This window comes from Brassica napus, chromosome A2, assembly GCF_020379485.1.
Source record: "Brassica napus cultivar Da-Ae chromosome A2, Da-Ae, whole genome shotgun sequence".
Taxonomy (NCBI): domain Eukaryota; kingdom Viridiplantae; phylum Streptophyta; class Magnoliopsida; order Brassicales; family Brassicaceae; genus Brassica; species Brassica napus.
Window position 1 is genome coordinate 10,512,244 of NC_063435.1, and position 20,809 is coordinate 10,533,052.

Here is a 20,809-nt window from a genome sequence, read left to right on the forward strand (position 1 = left end):
ATGATCAAATACCATCCTTGATTATATACAAAAGAGGTCTCCGTCTACAACTACTTCCCTAGCTCTCTAGCTGCTCTCTCTCCCCAGCTTCCGTTTCTACCAAAAAAAAAAAAGGAACCAGAAGATGAATCCGTTTGACAATTTACAGTCAGTTAGTTATAGGTTAGGTTTAGTGAGTGCAACGTTAAGAAGCAAAGGCTTGGAGAACAAGGATTCTCCTATTCTCACTTCCTTGTGTGTTCTTCAATTGCCATTCTCCTACCAACATTGTTTCTTTTCAATGGAAAACGACTTTCCAAATCCAGAATGAATAGGCCCACAAAGATATGGGCTTTACAAAATCTGGTCCATGACTATCTCAATTATGTTTCCGGTTCTGGGTATAGTCTGATGTGGCAGAACTCAAACGCGTAACCGGGTCGGGTTTGAAAGAATAGAAAGAAAGAAACCATTAAATTTGCGCGGTAACCCGGGTATGAAGGAGAGAGAGAGAGAGAGACTCTCTCAAACTCTCAGAAAAGGGAAACAAATAATATAATAGGAGAGAAGATCAAACGGTACACAAGACGTGCCTCCAACTCTCTCGCTAGAAATTCAAAAAAAAAAAAAGAAAGATCATGGAGACCCTCTTATACTCAACATTCCTTCCATTTTTCTTTTTCCTTTTTATTTTATTTTCCCTGGAAAACATTTGACATTGCACAGAGAGAGAGAGAGAGAGGACCTCCATTATCGTTTTATTTTCACATTTGACATTGTCAGATTTATAATTCCGTAATGGAATGCATTTCTCCTCTCTCTCCAGCTTATTTCCAGGCCCTAGCTTTCATAAACTCTGACTTCTTGTAATTACTATTATTATTTTTTTTGTAAATTGGAGATCTATTTTTCAGATTTTAATTATTAGTTGTTTCCAGTTGCAGAGTGGAAATATAATTTATTTTCATCTGATTATTCAATTTGTATCTGTTAGAGTTCTTCTGTATCGATTGATAGTTTCATTCATTAGAGACTTTCTGAGTGTTGTTTCTGGGGAAGAATCAGAATCAGAACAAGAAAATGTCTGACTCGCCGACTTCTTCCCCACCAGCCCCCTCCGCCGACTCCGTTCCACCGCCGGATAACTCCACCGGTGGTTCTGCTCCTCCACCTACTGATTCCTCACCACCTCCTTCCCCACCGGCTGACTCAGCACCGCCGCCGAGTACCCCGTCTCCACCGCCGGCGTCTCCTCCTCCGGAATCCAATCCCCCGCCTGATTCCTCACCCCCTCCTCCCCCGGATGCTCCACCTCCATCTGATCCTCTACCACCGGTTGACTCCGGTTCTCCACCACCGGAGCCCACAAACTCTCCTCCTCCCCCTGAGGAATTTGAATCACCACCACCACCTCCACCGAATGAAGACAACACCTCTCCTCCTTCACCTCCGGAACAATCCCCTCCTCCTCCTCCTCCTCAGGCGCCTTCACCAAAGGGAGGACCCAAAAACCCGAAAAAATCACCACCACCAACCAATTCTCCTCCGGCTCCTCCAAATGCGCCGTCTCACGCACTACCACCCAAGTCCACCGCTCCAGGTGGACCCCTCAAATCCCCATCTCGCGGCGTCCCCAGCTTCCCGCCACCTCCTCCAACCAGCAATGACGGTGGCTATCAAGGCAAGACCATGGCCGGAATGGCAGTTGCCGGATTCGCAATCATCGCCTTGATCGCCGTCGTGTTCTTAGTCAGAAGAAAGAAAAAGAAAAACGTTGATGTATATACTGACTCCCAGTACTTGCCTCCTTCTAACTTCTCCATCAAGTCAGGTGAAACAACATCTTTGTGTTCTGTCTTAAAAATATAAATTTTAACCATTTTAAAAATCATGCAGATGTATTTTTTGTACGGTCAGATCTTGATCAATCTCTCAACTTTGTGTTCTGTCTTAAAAACATAAATCTTAACACCTTTTTAAATCATGTAGATGGATTTTTATACGGACAGAATACGACAAAGGGAGGATATTCTGGTCCTGGTGGCTACAACACAAAGCAACAGTCCAATAACAGCTTCGGGAGCCAAAGAGGGAGTACACCTGATTCAGCTGTGATGGGAAGTGGTCAGACGCATTTCGCCTACGAAGAGCTAATGGAGATAACGCAAGGATTCGCTAAGCAAAACATACTCGGAGAAGGTGGGTTCGGGTGTGTCTACAAAGGTAAACTACACGACGGGAAACTAGTTGCTGTGAAGCAGCTTAAGGTTGGGAGTGGACAAGGTGATCGTGAGTTTAAAGCAGAGGTTGAGATCATTAGCCGTGTTCACCATCGTCATTTGGTTTCTCTGGTTGGTTACTGTATTTCGGATGTCCAGAGGTTGCTTATTTATGAATATGTTCCAAACCAAACCTTGGAGCATCATTTGCATGGTGAGGTTCATTTACCACTTCCATTCATTAGCTGACATGTGGCTTTGTTTTTTTACTTACATGGGGTTTGTGTTTTTTTGGACAGGGAAGGGAAGGCCAGTCCTAGACTGGGCTAGGAGAGTCCGAATCGCTATAGGTTCTGCCAAAGGTTTGGCGTATTTGCATGAAGACTGTAAGTTTTTTTTTATTAAGTGTGAAAGCAAAGCTTAAAAGTACAAAGGGAAGCTGAGTGTATCTCTGTGTTTTGTTTTATAGGTCACCCAAAAATCATTCACAGGGACATAAAGTCGGCAAACATCCTGCTGGACGATGAGTTTGAAGCTCAGGCAATAAAGAAAACCATCCTTGTTTTCGACACTTGTGTTTTAGTTGCTGAAAGTTTTATTTGTTCTTAATTTTCTGCTTCTTGGTGTTTAGGTTGCTGACTTTGGACTTGCAAAACTCAGTGATTCAACACAAACCCATGTCTCAACTCGCGTTATGGGAACCTTTGGGTAAGCATTTGAGAAATAAAATCTTTTCTAGTAGTAGGTGCTTCAACTTCTGGATCTGAAAATTATGAACTAATTTGTTTATATAGAGATATATGTTAGAAGTCTGAAATGTTTTCTTGCTAACAATCAACAACATTGTTCAAAGTTACATAAGCCTCTATGTTATTGGGTTTTGTTTTCAGGTACTTGGCACCAGAATATGCACAAAGCGGGAAACTAACAGATAGATCAGATGTTTTCTCCTTTGGGGTTGTTCTCTTAGAACTTATAACTGGACGCAAACCAGTTGATCAGTACATGCCTTTGGGAGAAGAGAGTTTGGTCGAATGGGTAAGTAAATACTAATCTGCAAACATTCCCGTCTTTTGAAATCTTAACATTCTTCAGTTACACTTAAGTATGCTTGGCTATAGTTACTAATCCATAAAACTCACAGGCTCGTCCTCTGCTTCATAAAGCCATTGAGACGGGTGATTTCAGCGAACTAGTTGATAGACGGCTCGAAAAGCATTACGTAGAGAATGAAGTTTTCAGAATGATTGAAACAGCTGCTGCATGTGTTAGACATTCTGGTCCAAAACGTCCACGCATGGCTCAGGTAACTTTCTTTTATAACACTTTCTGATAAGCTCCTTGTGAATGGGAAGCTTTCTTTATGTGCATATATCTCTTTTATCAAGTATTTTCTCCATTTCATAATAAGTGTTGTTTAAAGTTTTTTCACAAGGGATTAAGAAAATAATTTTTATGTTTTACATATTTGATCATGTTAACTTAAAATTTTAATTAATATATGTATTAAAAATATAAAATTACAGTTAACAATTCTACATATCTCATGTTTTAGTTGTTCAATTTGAAAACTTATTTTCTGAAACAAAACTTGGTTGAAATAAGGTTGTGAGAGCACTAGACAGTGAAGGGGACATGGGAGACATCAGCAACGGATCCAAAGTGGGACAAAACAGTAGTGCTTATGACTCTGGTCAGTATAACTCAGACGACAGGAAAATGGCGTTTGGTTTTGACGATAGTTCAGATTCAGGGATGCACAGTGGAGACTATTCTGTCCAAACCTCCAGGAAAGGATCCAATGGAGCCTCTACTGAGTTCACAAGGAACGAATCTGAGAACCGAAACTTCAATAACCGGCGGTTCTGATTCAAATACAAGTGAAGTTATTATACCTAATGTTTGAGCTCTCTGTACAGCATCAATGCTCTTTGTAATTTTTTTTTTGTGAGATAACATTTTATTGCATAGCTGCTACCTTTAGTTTTGATTTTTTTTATTTTTGTTTCTCTGTGTTTGGTTTCAGATTTTTTTTTGTGTGATGAGGATATTGAAGAACTCCATTTTCAGATATGTAACATTTTCTTACAGATTGAGCTTGTAATGTTACTTGTCATCTACTTTTTTTTTACTTTCATTTATAATTTGATCCAAATCAAGAAGAACAATTAGAAATAAATAGGAACTTGAAGACGGAACCACCGTGTCTGAAGTCATTTCTTGGACCTTACGCCATGTTTAGTAACAGGAGTTGGTCCTTTCTTTCCTCCTCCTTTCTTGTTATCAAACCCAACCTCAATGTCTCCTCCGTTTCGACCAGAAGGTTTGCTCATTGGACCAGGACGCTTTATATCGAACCCAAGCTCCAAATCATCACCTCTCTGTCTCGGCTCACGTTCCACAGGTCTGATCTCACGGCTCTTCTTTGAAGACGGTTTCTCATGCTTTGAAGCTTTGTTGTTGTTTTTGTGGTCCTTGCGGCCCCGGTTGCATAGCCTTCCGAATACACAAGCCAGTGCTGCCAAGATAAGGATGGCTGCTAGAACTATGAACGCTGTACCGAATGAGCCACTTGAACCAGAGGACGAGGGCGGTGCATATGAGGAAGATGATGATGGATACACAATGAGAGGTTGCTGGAACTGTTGTGGTTGATCTGCCATTTTGGGTGGGTTTGGTTTTGATTGTGATATTGGGAGCTCTGTGGTGTTGAAGATCACTTCAGTTTATGCCATTTTCATCTGAAATGTGGCCAATGTATTAATAGTATCAGTATCTATAAATAAAGTTTATGCTAGACATATGGTGTTGTTTTTGAAATAAAGTTACATATTGCTTGCTTTTGTGGAAATTACCAGTTTGTTTGTTGCGCAACTTTATTTTTGTAAGAAAAGATACTGTGGGTTGTCTTGTTTGCTTGTCATCAACAATATGGGTTTATTTAAGAGGTGCACTTTAGAATATTTTCTGATTGCTTTGTAAGAAGAGAAAGTGAGACTGTGGTTAAGTATTTTAGATGAGACACAATACATTGTTTCCAATAAAGATTAGTTTAAAGATTTGATGAGTGGGGATGCTCCTTTACCAATCATTGACTCTGCTCTATTGAATTCCCATTACCCATTAATTTATACACCTCTTCACTATTCTTCAGTCTCCAATTTTCAATTCCCTAATGCTGGACCTGCAGGTGTATAATTTAATGACACAATTCTTAATAATTGTTATAAAGTTTGCTAAATATCAGGAGAAAAAAAACTGTTTTTCTTTTTCTTTTTAAGGTGAGAATATGGATCCACTAGTTTTGCATAATAGTATACTTATACACCATCAAATTTTCTATAGTGTTAGCTTTAAATTTTCTAGTGAATTTCTAACTGGATTTATCAACTTTAAATTGTAGGTTTAGAGTGGGGTTCCACAAAAGAGAGTGTAAGTGGAATGTATTCAACATAGGGATTAGTGCAAAGCACATTTTGAGTTCTTTCACGCAGATATTTGTTTTCTTCTTTTCCTTTTTTCATATTACTTTCAAACTTTATGTCTCTTTGAATGTCATCTTCTTGTAATGTTTACAGTGATATCTTCTTGAGGCCTAATGGGAACACCTTTAGATTTTGAATTTTGATTCTTTGTTTGCTTTTCTTTTTCACCGAGAAAGAAAAATATTCCATGCATGCTATGTTCTTTAAGTCTCTTGATGAGCCGAAGATTACAAAACTTTTGCTAAACATCGCATAAGTGAATATTTAAAATGAGTGTACAACCAATCATAAACACGTCTTCGAGACAGGGCCGGCCCTGAGAATTTGGGGGTAAAGATTTAAAAAATTTCGGGGCTTAATTAGAGATCTATTTACATATAAAATTTTTCAAAAAGTTTGGGACCTAATTCGAATGTTTTATTAAGCTTTGTCCAGGAGCGGCACTGCTTCTAGGTTTGCTTCTGTATTGTTCAATATCTCTTGTTGTTAGGTGCTCTGAAACCGGTTTAGCTGGAGAGGTTCGTGAAAGCGTTCATCATAATGGGCCGCTTCCGCAACTGGACTTATTACCATTTTTCACTAACAGAAATATTTTGATTGTTAAAATTTGTTACATATTTTGTGTGATTTGTACTTTGTTTCACTTCTGTGTAATCTTACTCTCTATCATTAATCATATACAGAAGAAGAAGAAAAAGATCATAAGACCTTTAGAAAGAACTTGGTCCAACTTAATGAGCTCAGAAAAGCTATTTAGAAAAGGAAGGAGAGAAACTAAAGTAATTTTATTTACAGTAGAGCAAAAAGGAGCCATCGTTTTCACCAAAACAGCACGGAGTTCGAGAACAGTGGCTAGAAACCCTCTTTTTTCCCCGCTAAGTTCAACTAGAAAACGACACGTGGGAATCTTATTTCTCAAGGCTTCAACTCTTTTGTCTACACAAAGAGAGAAGGTGTCACTCTAGGACCGTCGCATTGGGATTTAAAGGCTCGATGATTCATTGATTTGTCTTCTCATTCCATGGAAGAGCGCTTTGTGTGACCAAACACCAACAAAAAGCTTCCTTACGATTGGACCTCTTAACCAACAAAAAGCTTCCTTACGATCCTACGCTAGATAAGTCATTGGTCATCGATTTGGGTGAGGATTGTCAGTTCTTTTTAACTTTTGTTTATTTTTCTTAATGACTGAATTAGCTTGAGCTCGTGTTCATTGTTGTTGTTTCTGATGAACAAGCTGAGCTTTTCTAAACATGATGACCATTTGATTTGACTGTTACACTGCCTTATACACTGTGCAAGACATAAATGGACAAGGCCACTATTGAAAAGCCGGGTTCAGACACGAAAGCAAAATAACACTTGCAAATGAATACGCCAAAAGCAAAATAATACTCATATTCAAAACACATGAAAACTTATTTAAATGGGTTCTTCTAGTAAGTTTTAGAGACAAGACATCTACTTGCACAATCAAAACATTCACATACCCAATATCAAAAAGGTTCAGATAATATTTATAATCGTTTCTTGCATCACAGAAGGTAGAACCATCTCGATGCAAATGCAACTCACCCTCATTACGCCTGCGTAAATAGTAACACGAGGACAAGAAAATAAGAATCGTTAAGAGAAAGAACGAAACCATCTTGTGTTAGATTGGGTTTTTGAAACTTTATGTTACCTTGCCAGCAATGTTGTTGGACAGCCAGTCCAGACCTTCGTACAGTCCTTCACCTGAAGTGGCGCATGTGCTCTGAATGTACCTGGTAGATTGCAACAAAGACAAGAAATTTAAAACCAAAGAAAGGTTTTTGATCTTCAGAGAGACTTGTTGGGGATTTTTATTCACCAGTGACGCTGGCGCAGGGAGTGAAGGCCAAGCTTATCTGTGATCTCAGCTGCATTCATCGCATTTGGAAGATCTTGCTTGTTGGCAAACACAAGCAGCACAGCATCACGCAGCTCGTCCTACACAAAAAAAAAGAAACCAAGGATTTTATTAAGTATAAATGTCTTTCCTGAATATGTTATATGATTAAAAGAAGAAGAAGAAAATTCATCTTGGATAGCAGCAATAGAAATGGACCTCATTGAGCATCCTGTGAAGTTCATCTCGAGCCTCAACAACACGGTCTCTGTCGTTGCTGTCCACGACAAAGATCAGACCCTGAGTGTTCTGGAAGTAATGCCTCCACAAGGGACGGATCTGAAAAGAAGCCAAAAGATTAGTTTACTTGGTTACGAGTTACAAGTTCTTCAAGAATAAGATCGACAATGAGATGTAGGTACAAAGAAGTGCATAATACACAGCTGAAAGAAGTGGATAATCTGATACCTTGTCCTGACCCCCGACATCCCACACAGTGAAACTGATGTTCTTGTACTCCACAGTTTCCACATTGAAACCTGCAAGAAAGATCCTAGAGTTTATCATACACATTCACAAACTACAGTTTCTTATGGTGTGTACTGCGAAGCATTACCAATAGTGGGGATGGTGGTGACAATCTCTCCGAGCTTGAGCTTGTAGAGAATAGTGGTCTTACCAGCAGCATCAAGACCAACCATCAGAATCCTCATCTCCTTCTTGGCAAAGAGCCTGCTAAACAGCTTGGCGAAACTCAACCCCATCTTGTGCTCTTTAACTGCTGCACACAAACCACAAGAAAGAGTATTAAAACTTCATCCACATTCTATAACTATCGTTCCTGATAGAAATGACGTAAATTGTATTATCTCTATGAACATGATCAACACAACGAGATGAGGCAGATCCAAACACATAGGTTGAAATCTGCCGATCGGAAGCTATCAGAAACAATTACGACGAGAATCGAATATAGATTTTAACAGATCCGCACTATCATTAGCATTATTCATGATCTCTCTTAACGGATCAGATCGTCTACAAATCTGGAAGTGAATAGAGATTATAACAGATCCACACTATATTAGAGGCTATCGTATCAGAGAATATAATCAGCCTAAACGGAATCAATTCTCAAACAATCGAAACGGATCCGGAGCAAATCACATACTCAGATCTACGCGAAATCTATAAAAGAGAATGCAGAAGCTCAGATCCAGATAATGAAACCGTACCTCTGGAGAATGTAACCGAGAGAGAGAGAGAGCGAAGCTTGAGAGAAACGACGACAAAACCGGTTTAGAGGGGGAAATTAATATTTTTATAAGGGAGAAGTAGGGCTGGGCAAATAAACCGAACCCGAAAATCCGAACCGAATCCGATCCGATAAAAATGAATCCGAACCGATCCGAACCCGACATAAATACCGAATGGATCCTGTTTTTTGGTATTTTGGGTTATGGGTATTATCCGAACCGAAACCGGACCTAAATGGATATCCGATAAAACCCGAAACATTTAAAATCACAAAAAGAACTTCTACCAAATATGATTTTAATTCTTAATATGTATCCAAAATACTTTAAGATATTATTGAACTTCTAAAATAATTATATGTTACATGAAGGTTGATGGTGGAATGTGACGGTTGATGTCTGAAGTTTTTAGATTTTGGTTTTGTTTTTATTGAATAATGTTTCTCATTTCATGAGAACTTATTTTTTGTTTTATGATTTCATTTATCTGGTTTTCTTTCTATCACTAACTATGTTTATCTTTCGCTTGATTTTGAATGATCACGTTTGATGTTTTTTCTTATTTTTGAATCGATTTTACTTATGTTTTAGCTATTAAAATATGTACAAATCATGTATTTTAAATCCGAAGAACCGATTTCATTTATGTTTTAGTTACAAAATAGGTACAAATCAGGTATTTTTAAACCGAAGAACCGATTGGGACCCGAACCCGAAAGTACAATGGGTTATACCGGTTCTTTTAAGATTTACTAACCCCGACCCGAACCCGATAGAACCCGAACCGGTCCCGAACCGAACTTTTATATAACTCGAATGGGGTTGATTTTGATAAACCCGAAAAACCGAAACCCGAATGGATAAAACCGAAACCCGATTGGGACCCCGAATGCCCATGCCTAGGGAGAAGGGTACCACCGGTTTGTACGTCGCTTTTCACGCTGTTTGATTTACGAGAATACCCCCCTTTGTTTTGAATCTTCCACGACTGGTGTGCAGGTGTTCATCTTGGTCAGGGGCTCATGCGATTTAGCCTATCAATAGTTGACACGAGAGCAATAGCTTTTTCCAAAACGAACGACCGTTATTCATTGATGTGTTTGACCAATAGGAAGTTACCATGTCATTATGTATATCAATGTTATTCATCGACCAATAGAAAGTTACCATGTGTTTTTTTCTACATGGAACGGCTGAAGTTACCGTATCATTACCAATGCATTTTTATCCTTTTCGAATTTTCTTTGATCAATTTCATAGATTCCAATAGAAAAATAGAGAAAAATACCAAAATAGCACTAAATCAAGTTTTTGTTTCCAAACTAGCACTCAAGGTCAAAAATCACAAAAATAGCACTTAAGGGGTGGGGTTTAGGGTTTAGAATTTAGAGTTTAGGGTTTAGAGTTTAGGTTTTAGGGTTTAGTTTTGAGAAGTGAGGTTTTGGGGATAAGATTTCAAATTTTAAAAAATAAAAAAATTTAAATTTTTCAAAAGATAAAATGCTATTTTGGTCATTTTAGTTTTTGAGTGCTATTTTTGTGATATAAACTTTGAAAGGTGCTATTTTGGAGATTTGCCCTAGAAAGTTACCATGTGGTTTTTTTTTTACATCGAACGGCTGAAGTTACCGTATCATTATCAATGCATTTTTATCCTTTTCGAATTTTCTTTGATCAGTTTCATAGATTCCAATAGAAAGTTACCGTGTCACTAATGATGCTAAAATGTTATATCCGTTGGTTATATAAATGTGATATCTTAATGATGCTAAAATGTTATTTAGAATAAAATGAAATATTATTTCTAAGAAATATTTATTTTTAAAAAATCACACATGGAAAGAAATCGTGACTTTTATTCAAATAGAATAGATATAGACTATAATTAGAAAGTTTATGAAAATAGCATACAAAATTTATTTTTATTTTATAATAAGATCTTACTTAACATTAATTTGTAATAATATTATATTACTAAATACAAAAATAATTAGTATATTATTTTATAAAAAAATATTTACAATTTTTATTAAGATTTTTTTAGTCTGTCAACAGTTTTTTTTATAATTAAAATAAAATTAAGTTAGTTTTATAGATGGAGTTGTTATATGCGTTGATTATATAAGAAGTGATATTTTAATGTTGTTAAAATGTTAATTAGAATTAAATGAAATATGACTATCTTAGTTAATGCATTATTTAAAAAAAAACAATATTTAGAAATTTTAATAAGATTTTGTTAGATTTTTTTGTCAATATATTTTTATAATTAACAAAATAGGACAATTTTATAGGTGATATTTTTATATGTGTCAATTATATAAGATGTAATATTTTAATGATGCCAAAATGTTAATTAAAGATAAATGAAATATAATTTTCTAAGGAATGTCTATTTTTAAAAATATCACACATGAAGAGAAGTTGTGACTTCTATTTTAATAGAATAGATTTGTAATATTATTATACTACTAATTACGAATTTAATTGCATTATTTTAAAAAAATATTTAGAATTTTTAATAAAATTTGGTTAGATTTTTTTTGTCGACAGATTTTTATAATTAAAAAATAGGAAAATTTTATAGGTGAGATTGTTATGTGTGTCAATTATATAAGATGTAGTATTTTAATGATGCCAAAATGTTAAATTAAAAATAAATGAAATATAATTTTCTAGGAATATCCATTTTTTAAAAAATATCACACATGAAGAGAAGTTGACTTCTATTTTAATAGAATAAATATGCAAAAATCATAATTTCCGCAACGATAGATATATAGCGTGTTTGTATATTTAGTCACAACATATTTAATAGGTCCAAATTCAAAACATACCACAATAACTTCAAATTAGACTCAATTTTAATAGATTAGATGCATATAGATTAATAAAATGCAAAATTTTAAGCAATGTGCATTTTCTTAATCTATGTCCAATATAATCTGAAAATGTTAAAAAGATCTTAAATGTCAAAAGGGCTGAAAAACATAATATTTGATTTTAAAACATTTATCAACCATGCAATTGATATCATATGCAAAATTCATCTTGGGTCATTGTAATAAAAGCTATGACATGTATAAGAGAATCTAACACATAGTCATACTTAAGAGATATATTGCAAACATGATGTGGTTAGATATATTGCAAACAGGATCATCAAATCTGTGCAAAACATGTTATTTTTGTAAGCTTTTTTTTCTTCCCTTTATGGTATATGCATGGAATGTGTTTGATAAAATGTCTCATAGAAACTCATGGTTATGCTTTGCTTTGTCTTTTCGGTGTTTGGTTGATGTCTAAGTATACAGAGAGGTTTCTTGCATCGGTACCAGCGTCAAGACGGGCGAATGCTGACTTCACCAGACCTGTGTTTACGACATTGTTTTTTTATTTATTTTTCTGGTTCTTGAATGTTCAAGTACTGATTTAGAGTTCGTGGATTATTTAAACAGGTCTCCACCTCCATGATAGATCTTTGCTATGACTGTGTTGGGGTCTCTAAGGAGAAGAAAGATGCAAAAGAAGTTAAAGGAAACCGGGGTATGTTTACTCTTAATACTCTCTAATACTAGTCTGAACGTAGGTTTCAAATCGAACAAAATAATATGATAATGTGAACATTCTCCTCAGAGTTGCATGATGTGTTACCTGAAAATATCTTTGAGGATGTGCAATAATCTTTTTGATCTATATCAGATATGATTCTTACCCATTGAGAGGGAAGTATTGTCATGAGATGGCTTTGAGGATCCTCCTTGCCAGCATTGAGGTTTGTTTATCTTAACCATTTCCTCTTTTCGATATAACATTCTTGTGTCTTGTGCTGATAAACGATGAGAACACGATATGTTGATTGTGTAATGTTTTATGTCTTTGTGTCACGGGTGGAACATTGCGAGTTGTTCTGTTGTTTTGTTTTTTTCTTGCGTCATGGAATCAAGATAGTTTTGTTGTTTTCTTGTGTCATTGTTTTTAAAATACTATGGGTGCAACTGGGTTACAATATTTTGGAATGGAATGATGTGGAATGGTTGATTCCATTAGTTCCACAAATTTTTTTACCATTTGCTATGAATGGAATGTAATGTTCATTCCACCAATTCCAAAACTAATTAGATAAAATACAAAGAAAACTATTCCATAAGAAATTTGTTCATGAATGAAAGAAATGAATTTCATTCCATTTTTTGCAGTATTTCATTCTTATCATTCCATTTTTTTTGTTCCATCAATTCCATTTTAATTTACCAGTTACAGCCTATTTTGTACTGAACAACTCTTGTAAACAATTTGTGCAATCTTCTCCTTCTCAAATTCTTCTTTCTCACATCCAAATTCAAAATATTCATCTGAATCTAAAAAAATTCAATCTTGTAAACAATCTTTTTTAGAAACCCTTGATTAAGAAACTACCAATGGAGTACAAAAACTATTATGGATCACTTAAAAGTCTTTAAGAAACCCAAATGAGGTTATAGAGATAATCATGCTCTTATAAATATATGGATCACTTAAAAGCAACCACACTAAATTCAAATTCAAAGCATTTGATATGTTCATTATGTTGATGTGTTTCTCGCGATATGGACAAAACAAAATGCAACTGTTGAAACTATTATGTTCTGAGATAGTTCGCAGACAAAGCTCACAACTCTGACGATCAAGTTTCTTGCCTACAAAGCTTCACAAGAAACAAGAACACATGAACAGCTCAATGAGCTATGTCTTATTGAATTTTTGTAGAAACAAAAAAAGGCGTTTAGTTTTGTAAACCATTGTTGAACAGAGTAAGGACGATGTCCATATCACTCTTCTTCAAGCACATTCCAATCTCTACACCACCTGATCCATCACGTCTCTCTGCCATTGAGATCCTCTCCCCATCGATGGAGACAACATCAACCTTAACGGGTCTTCCCCACCCGAAATCCGAATCATATACACCCAACCGGGTCGACCCGGCTACAGTCCCGAACTGTGAGGCGACACCCATAGAATCAAACCCAATCTTGAACTCTTCAGCTATCGTCTCTATCTTTCTCGAACTCAACCCTTTCACCAAACCGCTGAGAATCTCAACCGCCGTTACGAACCCTTCCTCTCCCTCGAAATCCGCCGCCTTCCTGTCGTAGCTACCCGCCGGAAACACGCAATTTCCGAAGTAAGTCGCCGGAAGCGGCGGAACAAGTCGCTCTCTGAAATCTCCAGAGAAGAGGAAACACACGCGTCTCTCCCCGCTTCCTCCACGCGCCTTCACAAGGCATGTCCACACGTAAGCGTAGGCGATGACGAAAGTCGACAGGTGGAGGCTCTTATCTCGAGTCCGTGAGTCGCTCTTGACTCGCTCCCTGAGCCTCTCGACGTCGTCACGAGACAGCACTAGCGTGGCCAGTACGGCGTCGTGTGCGGGCTCCTGGGCGGGAATCGGACGCAGACTTATTCTCCCGCCGGTTTTGTTGCGTTTCAGAGACGTCACGATCTTGATCATCTGTTCGTCGAGTCCGGTTTGGTCGTTGATCAACGACCGATCAAGAGACGGAGTTAGAGTCTCCGGCAGAGAGGAGACGACTCTGTTTTCTTGTTTGCATAAGTGAGCCCAAGCTTTGACGAACATGCTTGACGTTTTTCCGTCTAAAACGGCGTGGTGTGCGGCGACGCCGATGGAGAATCCGTTGTTAGGGAAAAACGTGATTTGAAGAGAGAAAGCTGTCGCTGAGTCATCGGAAACTGGTAACTCGGGGAGTAAGTTGTGTAACTCTGAAACTGGACGTTGTCCATAGCCGGAGAGAAGAGAGAAATCAGCGTCACTCTCCGCGATGGTCACTGAAACTGTGTCGTTTTGGGAGACGATGATGTTCGGTTTGGGCTGGTTTAGGTCCCAGACGATGCGGCCAGTGAGAGGGAGGTAGCTGCGGAGGACGAGGGAGAGGGAGAGCTTGAGCTTAGGGAGGATGGAGGAGTTGAAATGGTCACGAGTAGACTCGGTGAGCCTGTAGAAGAAGACTCGCTTTACTGGGGGGAATACTAGCCATGGTAGATCGAAGAAAGTCAACGGGATTGGGAGTGAGTTGGCGGTGTTTAGAACCGAGTCGGAGTCGGCGGCAGGGGTGACTCGGGCAAGCTCGACGATGTGTAGTGTCATTTTATCGGTGAGGGAGAAGGAAAAAAACGGATAGGAACTAAATAGTTTGGGCAGAGTGAAAAATATTTTTCTTTTGCATACCAGACCATGCTGCCGCTACGGCGCTACACGTAAGTTATTCCCATCACTAATCAAGCATTCATGATAGATGTGAATATAGTAAGGAAAAAACCTAGCCGTTTTTCAAAAATAAAATAAAAATATGAGAAGAAAACTAAGATAGCACTAAACCAAGTTTTTGTTCCCAAAATAGCACTCAAGGTTCAAAGTCACAAAAATAGGTTTCATTAAAGAGGTAAATATACACTTATACTCTTTGGGTTAATTAATCCAAACTTTAGGGTTTAGAGTTAAGGGATGGGGATTTGGAATTAGGGTTTAAAATTTTATAAAAAATAAATACTAAAATAAAAAATAAAAATTTTAAAAACAGTTTCAAAAAGTATTTTTAAATTACAAAAAGAAAATTCAAAAAAAAAAAATTTTTTAAAAAATTATAAAAATTTCGAATCTGAAAACATATAATCTGAAACTATAAAAAAAAATTATTTTTTTATTTTTTATTTTTATTTTAATTATTTTTATTTATGTTTGTTTGTTTATTTAATTTTAAACCAAGGGTATTATGGATATTTTACCCTTTAATGAATGTTATTTTTGTGATTTTCTCATTCTAATACTATTTTTGAGACATAAACTTCAAAATGTGCTATTATTGACAATTGCCCTAAAAATATAGCCATTATTCTTTTTGTTAAATCAATTACGACTAGTCTTCACGTTATTCTTGGCACATTGTTAAAGAAAATTTGTAAACCTTTAACCTTTTTCCTATTAAGTTACATAATTTCACACTTTTTTAGAATTCGAAACCCAAACTTTCTAATGTTAAAGGGCTTCCACACACCTTTTTTTGTTAAATGTTTTTGTGTACACCAACTCTTATTAAGTCTAAGTAGATTTTAAACCAATGTGAATGATGGTAGATTTATAATAAGTTTATAATCTACTAGATTAGGTTGTGCATATTCCCATTTAATATTTATAATCCATAAAAATAAAATAAATCAGATAAGTGTATATACGAAATCACACACCACTAAATATATTTTTCTTTTTTTTTCTTCAATTAATTTTTTGTTTCTAATTAAATTTTATCACATGTCTTAAAGCTTTTTATTTCTATTTGATTTAAGTTTATTCCTATTATCTAGTTACTCATATTATTTCAACCTTTTGTTTTTAATTGAAACAGATTTACTTTTTGAAGTTTAAATACTTGCATAATGTTTAGTTTTTCCTATTCATGTTTGAATTAAGTATATTTTAATGAAAAATACCTTATAATAGTTTTCAGAAAAAAATGTTACAAAAGAAATTAAAAATGAAAAAGTAACCAAAGTAACCTTCATTTAAAGGCTTAAAGACACATGTATACTTTGGGTTAATTAGTCTAGATATAGAGTTTGTTTTTGAGGAATGAGGTTTAGGGTTTTAAGAATTAATTTTTTATGGTCTAGAATTTATGGTATTTAAAAAATATATATTTAAATACTTATTTAAAATAACTATATTATCAATAAAGATAGGTTAATTTTATTTTCCTTTTTAATGAAATTTATTTAGATCATTTTCTTTTGTCATGAGCTATTTTGATCATAAAAACTTTATTTTATATCGTTTTAAGAGATTTGCCCTAGTTTAATATGCATGTATCATTTTTTTCTTTTCTTACAAAAGATTACCCGCACACCGAAGCTCTGTATATACATTTTGTACTGTCTTTGATTCAACTTAATGACCGTTCAGCTTTCTAGTATCCTTTAGTGGACCTTAGATAATCCATTAATGGGCTTATGTAATATAAACAAGTTAGCATAAGAAAGATGCTAGATGTTACTTTTTTTTTTAACACAGATGCTAGATGTTACAAGTTGGAATAAGAAGGACATTCGACCTCCAGCTTTCTAGACCCTTTCCTCTTGACCGTTCGATTTGATTACTCGGGAAAATCAACGGTTCTAAATTAAATAAACTAAAACCAAATAAAAAACTAATAAACGTGTGGAGGTGGCAGTGATAATTACAAAGAAACACAAAAGCCAAATCTCCCACAAACTCTCCCAATTAAAATCATTTTTAAAAAATCATCAGATTCGAAATTCATTACAGAGGAGGAGAGAGTTCTTCTCATGGAGTTTACTAACAGAATCTGATACGGCAGACAAGAGATCAAAGCTTTATTACAGGTATCATCTAATCTCCTTTTAATGATTCTTGTCTTATCTCTCTTCTTGCTTTTTCTTTTCTTGTTTTTTACTTTGGTTTTTTTTCTTGTCTCTGGTTAAGTAAAGAATCTGTCTCTTGCTTTGAATGCTACATCACTCGATCATTTAAACTTTTATCTTCTTTCTCCTTTTTTTTTTGATGTTAATGCAAAACCAACTCCGTGATGTCTCATCATGTGTTTCTCGCCTCTGCTTTTTCTCTTTTCCCTCGACATGAACTCATCAGCTTGTTGTAGCATAAACAAACGCTGAAACTAAGAAAGTTACAGAGACATTTTGATAACGATGACAAAGAATGTGTTCAGCCGAGTTGATCTTTCGAGTTTCGTGACAGGTTCGACAGAGCACACGTGGCAACCAACAATGTCTGCGGAGACCAACATCCCAAGTTACTGGCTGAACTGGAGATTCTTCCTCTGCGCGATCTTCGTCTTAACGTCTCTGTTTCTATCTTCTTTCTTAATTTGGAAATACGAAGGACCTGGAAAACGCAGGAAACGTGGAGGTGGTCATGATCATGATCAAAGAGAAGGAACAGGAGTTGTGTACGATGATGAAACGTGGAACACGTGTGTGAGAAGGATTCATCCGAACTGGCTTTTAGGTTTTCGAGTTTTCGGTTTTGTTACTCTTCTTGGACTCATCTCTGGTAATGCTATTGCTGATGGAGCTGGCATCTTCATCTTCTACACACAGTGAGTCTTCCATATTCTGATTATCTGATTAGATTTCACATTTTGAGGAACGTTCACTTGTTCTGATGGGAGAGTGTTTTGATTGTTCTTATCAGATGGACTTTCACATTGGTCACAATCTACTTTGGGGTATGCCTTTTTTCTTAACAATTCACCAGCATCAGTGAGATTTTGGGGTTACATAATTTAGTAAAAGTTTTTATAAATTTTTTTTTTTAACAAATTTGGAGACATGTCTATGTTATTTATTTTTAAAATTTTTGGGAGCCTATGACCAATGTTTTACTTGGCTATGCTCAGGACCGCCCATGCTTCTATGCGTCAGTGAAAGTTGATTATTAGATGTGTTTCTATGTGGATATTATATTGGACTTTATTATAAAATCAGGTAGCAGCCTTGGTGTCCATAAACAAATTCAGATCTGGTGATAACTGTCACAACGGAGTCAGTAGTAGAGTAGATGAAGAGCAAGGGTCGTATAGACCTCCCATTCATAACGAAAACTCGAATGTGTTTAAAGCTTCTAACGGACACGAGAGACACAATAGGTCAACACGTCAAGTAGCTTCTACATTGGGCTACATCCATCAGATTCTTTTTCAAGTAAGTGTCAGATGTGTTACGTTTCTCTGTGTTAAGTTTCTCTCTGTCTCTGAACATGTGTTTTTGGATTTGTAGACTTGTGCAGGAGCTGTATTGCTTACAGATGGTGTGTTTTGGTTCATCATCTACCCTTTTCTCACTTCCAAAGATTTCAATCTTGACTTTGTAAGTTTTAACTTTTAACACGCATTTTGTAAGTTGTATCTGACATGCTCAACTCTAACCAAACATTTTATACTGTAGTTCATTGTGATTATGCACTCAGTCAACGCTGTTTTCCTCCTCGGTGAAACTTTCTTGAACTCTCTTGTTAGTCTCTGTATCCTTTCCTTACTCAACGTAATAACATGATGATGGTTATAGTGGTGATGATGATTTCTTTGTATGCAGCGGTTCCCATTGTTCAGGATATCATACTTTGTGGTATGGACCGGTGTATTTGTTATATTCCAATGGATTGTTCATGCTTGTGTCTCTTTCTGGTAATACTCATGGACCATGGTTATATCCTTCCTAACATGATCCTATGAACATTTTAGTATAACATATGTGTAATCTGTTTATGCAGGTGGCCATACCCATTCTTGGACTTGTCATCATCCTACGCCCCTTTATGGTACGCTACACAAACTCATCGCCCGTTACTTTTATAACAACCTGTACCACCAAAGAATAGAGATCAAACTCAACTTCTGATGTAGACAATGATTCTTGATCTTAAATGGACTGAATGGTTTAATTGATGGCAGGTATGCCGCCGTTGGGTTGATGCACGTACCGTGCTTTGGTGTCTTTGCGTTGATCGTGAAATTGAAGTACATGTGGCTCTCAAAATGTTTCTCAGAAGAACCATAGTAACACATAGCCTATATACTCGAATGGTTGGTTATATTCTTGAACAGAGTTCAAAGAAAATTTATACACTATCATGTACAGATACAGGTTCTTTCCTGCCTTCTGTATCAATTTTTTTTGTAAATGACATTCAAAGTTCCTGTTGAAGGAACATATAAATCACTTAGACGGTCACCATGATTATTTTTATGAATAGCCTGATGAACATTACCATTTTCTTTCTAGCATATCTGCATCATACACAAGATTCTCTTAATTCTATCAGAAATGTAACAATAATAGTGGACCGGATTTGAAAGGGAGACATCATAAGTTCCACAAATCCATTTTCAATTAGATAATGAATAAATATATATCCCTCTAAGCTAATTAATCATATCTTCTCTTCTTCCCCTATTTAATCACATTCAGATATTATTATATCGTGTGACTTTTATTTTCAAACTTCAAAAGAAGCATCATGTTTACGGGAATATTTTGGAACTGAAATTCCTGAGAAAACATATTTTATTCAGATTTGAACAAACCTTTATATTCGTATCCAAAAATGGCGAAGAAGATAACATTTTCGATCATTTTTGTCGTTGACCCGATTCTTCACACAGATGGTTGAACATCTTCTGTATACATAATAGCCATTTAAGTGTTAAAAGAGCATTTAAACGAAGAGACGAAATACACCAAAATATTTGTTTTATATCTTAGTGGACAAAATTAAAACAAAATAGCATCGTACTAATCACTAATTAGATAATACATAATATTAGTATTTGGTAGTAGTTGTAAGTGATTTTAAGAAGATAGACGTCCACCAAAAATTAAACTTTGTGGTAATGTTAACAAAGTAACTGGAACAACTGTATACTAATAGGAAATAAATGGTTATGTATTCGTAGTGCTAATACAATTAAAACAAATTCTTAAAACTGTTATCTTTTTACTTTTGTCATCTAAATTTTTATTGCAATTGAAATAGACAAATTGGCGGGATAAAAATACATCCCCATAAATAAGAATCAATAAAATTATATTTCAAATTTATCTTTGGAAAATTAGACAGTAATTATAAAAAACTTTCTAATAAAGCACGCACAAAAGTTGTCGGCTCTAGGCTGTTTCACTTTTCAGTTTTAATCTGAAATCAAAATTTTATTCAAATGGTTTAAAGAAAATAATCATAGATTTCAACAGTCAGATTTTCATATTCGGATACTTTCCAGCTATCAAAAAAAAAAAAAACTAGTCTCAGTTCTTTTTTAAATTGAATGGAACTCGAGTAAATGTCCATTTCACGTTTTGAAACGTTTCAGAATCGGAGTTTCTTGAAACTCGTAGAAACACATTCAAAACTCGTTTTTTTTTAATTTCATTTTAGAAATTACAGATTCTGTTTTGCAAAAGCAAAAAAAA

The 20,809-nt window shown here is 35.8% G+C and overlaps 5 protein-coding genes across 9 annotated transcripts; 2 read left to right on the forward strand and 3 right to left on the reverse strand.

The window, feature by feature from the left end:
• Positions 1-559: 559 nt before the first annotated feature.
• LOC106394659 (proline-rich receptor-like protein kinase PERK13) lies at positions 560-4,290 on the forward strand. Its single transcript, XM_048760069.1, has 8 exons — positions 560-1,810; positions 1,969-2,412; positions 2,498-2,584; positions 2,668-2,738; positions 2,830-2,906; positions 3,089-3,236; positions 3,343-3,504; positions 3,804-4,290. The coding sequence occupies exons 1-8, from the start codon at positions 1,060-1,062 to the stop codon at positions 4,065-4,067; spliced, it is 2,004 nt and encodes a 667-aa protein (XP_048616026.1). The 5' UTR covers positions 560-1,059; the 3' UTR covers positions 4,068-4,290.
• On the reverse strand, positions 4,247-5,085 carry LOC125588593. The gene has a single exon (XM_048760080.1). It carries the CDS (start codon positions 4,859-4,861, stop codon positions 4,412-4,414), a length of 450 nt encoding a protein of 149 aa, XP_048616037.1. The 5' UTR covers positions 4,862-5,085; the 3' UTR covers positions 4,247-4,411.
• Positions 5,086-7,052: 1,967 nt separating this feature from the next.
• LOC106394586 (ADP-ribosylation factor 2-B) lies at positions 7,053-8,888 on the reverse strand. Of its 3 annotated transcripts, none has more exons than XM_013835186.3 (7): positions 8,789-8,888; positions 8,170-8,331; positions 8,022-8,092; positions 7,773-7,892; positions 7,536-7,654; positions 7,368-7,449; positions 7,053-7,269 (listed from the first exon to the last, which is right to left on the reverse strand). In XM_013835186.3, exons 2-7 carry the CDS (start codon positions 8,315-8,317, stop codon positions 7,264-7,266), a joined length of 546 nt encoding a protein of 181 aa, XP_013690640.2. In that variant the 5' UTR covers positions 8,318-8,331; positions 8,789-8,888; the 3' UTR covers positions 7,053-7,263. The 3 variants fall into 3 exon arrangements, with proteins under 3 accessions (XP_013690640.2, XP_013690635.2, XP_013690623.3); XM_013835181.3 differs by having other exon boundaries at positions 8,170-8,334; XM_013835169.3 differs by having other exon boundaries at positions 8,170-8,334; positions 8,725-8,838.
• A 4,523-nt stretch (positions 8,889-13,411) lies between these two features.
• Positions 13,412-15,144, reverse strand: LOC106394578 (phenolic glucoside malonyltransferase 2-like). Its single transcript, XM_013835147.3, has one exon. It carries the CDS (start codon positions 14,955-14,957, stop codon positions 13,575-13,577), a length of 1,383 nt encoding a protein of 460 aa, XP_013690601.2. The 5' UTR covers positions 14,958-15,144; the 3' UTR covers positions 13,412-13,574.
• A 1,872-nt stretch (positions 15,145-17,016) lies between these two features.
• On the forward strand, positions 17,017-19,582 carry LOC106394555. 3 transcript variants are annotated; one of them, XM_013835133.3, is made up of 9 exons: positions 17,017-17,206; positions 17,580-17,940; positions 18,036-18,069; positions 18,329-18,544; positions 18,620-18,709; positions 18,788-18,853; positions 18,935-19,026; positions 19,113-19,160; positions 19,294-19,582. In XM_013835133.3, the coding sequence occupies exons 2-9, from the start codon at positions 17,609-17,611 to the stop codon at positions 19,397-19,399; spliced, it is 984 nt and encodes a 327-aa protein (XP_013690587.1). In that variant the 5' UTR covers positions 17,017-17,206; positions 17,580-17,608; the 3' UTR covers positions 19,400-19,582. The 3 variants fall into 3 exon arrangements, with proteins under 3 accessions (XP_013690587.1, XP_013690594.2, XP_013690581.1); XM_013835140.3 differs by lacking the exon at positions 17,017-17,206 and having other exon boundaries at positions 17,258-17,940; positions 18,952-19,026; XM_013835127.3 differs by lacking the exon at positions 17,017-17,206 and having other exon boundaries at positions 17,290-17,940.
• Positions 19,583-20,809: the final 1,227 nt, after the last annotated feature.

Excerpts from the sequence above, each read along its gene's own strand:
- LOC106394659 (XM_048760069.1), top strand. The coding sequence starts at position 1,060 with ATGTCTGACTCGCCGACTTCTTCCCCACCAGCCCCCTCCGCCGACTCC. Across the intron at positions 1,811-1,968 it reads TAACTTCTCCATCAAGTCAG|ATGGATTTTTATACGGACAG; the intron begins GTGAAACAACAT and ends TAAATCATGTAG. Across the intron at positions 2,413-2,497 it reads CTTGGAGCATCATTTGCATG|GGAAGGGAAGGCCAGTCCTA; the intron begins GTGAGGTTCATT and ends TTTTTTGGACAG.
- LOC125588593 (XM_048760080.1), bottom strand. The coding sequence starts at position 4,861 with ATGGCAGATCAACCACAACAGTTCCAGCAACCTCTCATTGTGTATCCA.
- LOC106394586 (XM_013835186.3), bottom strand. The coding sequence starts at position 8,317 with ATGGGGTTGAGTTTCGCCAAGCTGTTTAGCAGGCTCTTTGCCAAGAAG. Across the intron at positions 8,093-8,169 it reads CACCACCATCCCCACTATTG|GTTTCAATGTGGAAACTGTG; the intron begins GTAATGCTTCGC and ends TCTTTCTTGCAG. Across the intron at positions 7,450-7,535 it reads TCCCTGCGCCAGCGTCACTG|GTACATTCAGAGCACATGCG; the intron begins GTGAATAAAAAT and ends GCAATCTACCAG.
- LOC106394578 (XM_013835147.3), bottom strand. The coding sequence starts at position 14,957 with ATGACACTACACATCGTCGAGCTTGCCCGAGTCACCCCTGCCGCCGAC.
- LOC106394555 (XM_013835140.3), top strand. The coding sequence starts at position 17,531 with ATGACAAAGAATGTGTTCAGCCGAGTTGATCTTTCGAGTTTCGTGACA. Across the intron at positions 17,941-18,035 it reads ATCTTCATCTTCTACACACA|ATGGACTTTCACATTGGTCA; the intron begins GTGAGTCTTCCA and ends TGTTCTTATCAG. Across the intron at positions 18,545-18,619 it reads TCCATCAGATTCTTTTTCAA|ACTTGTGCAGGAGCTGTATT; the intron begins GTAAGTGTCAGA and ends TTGGATTTGTAG.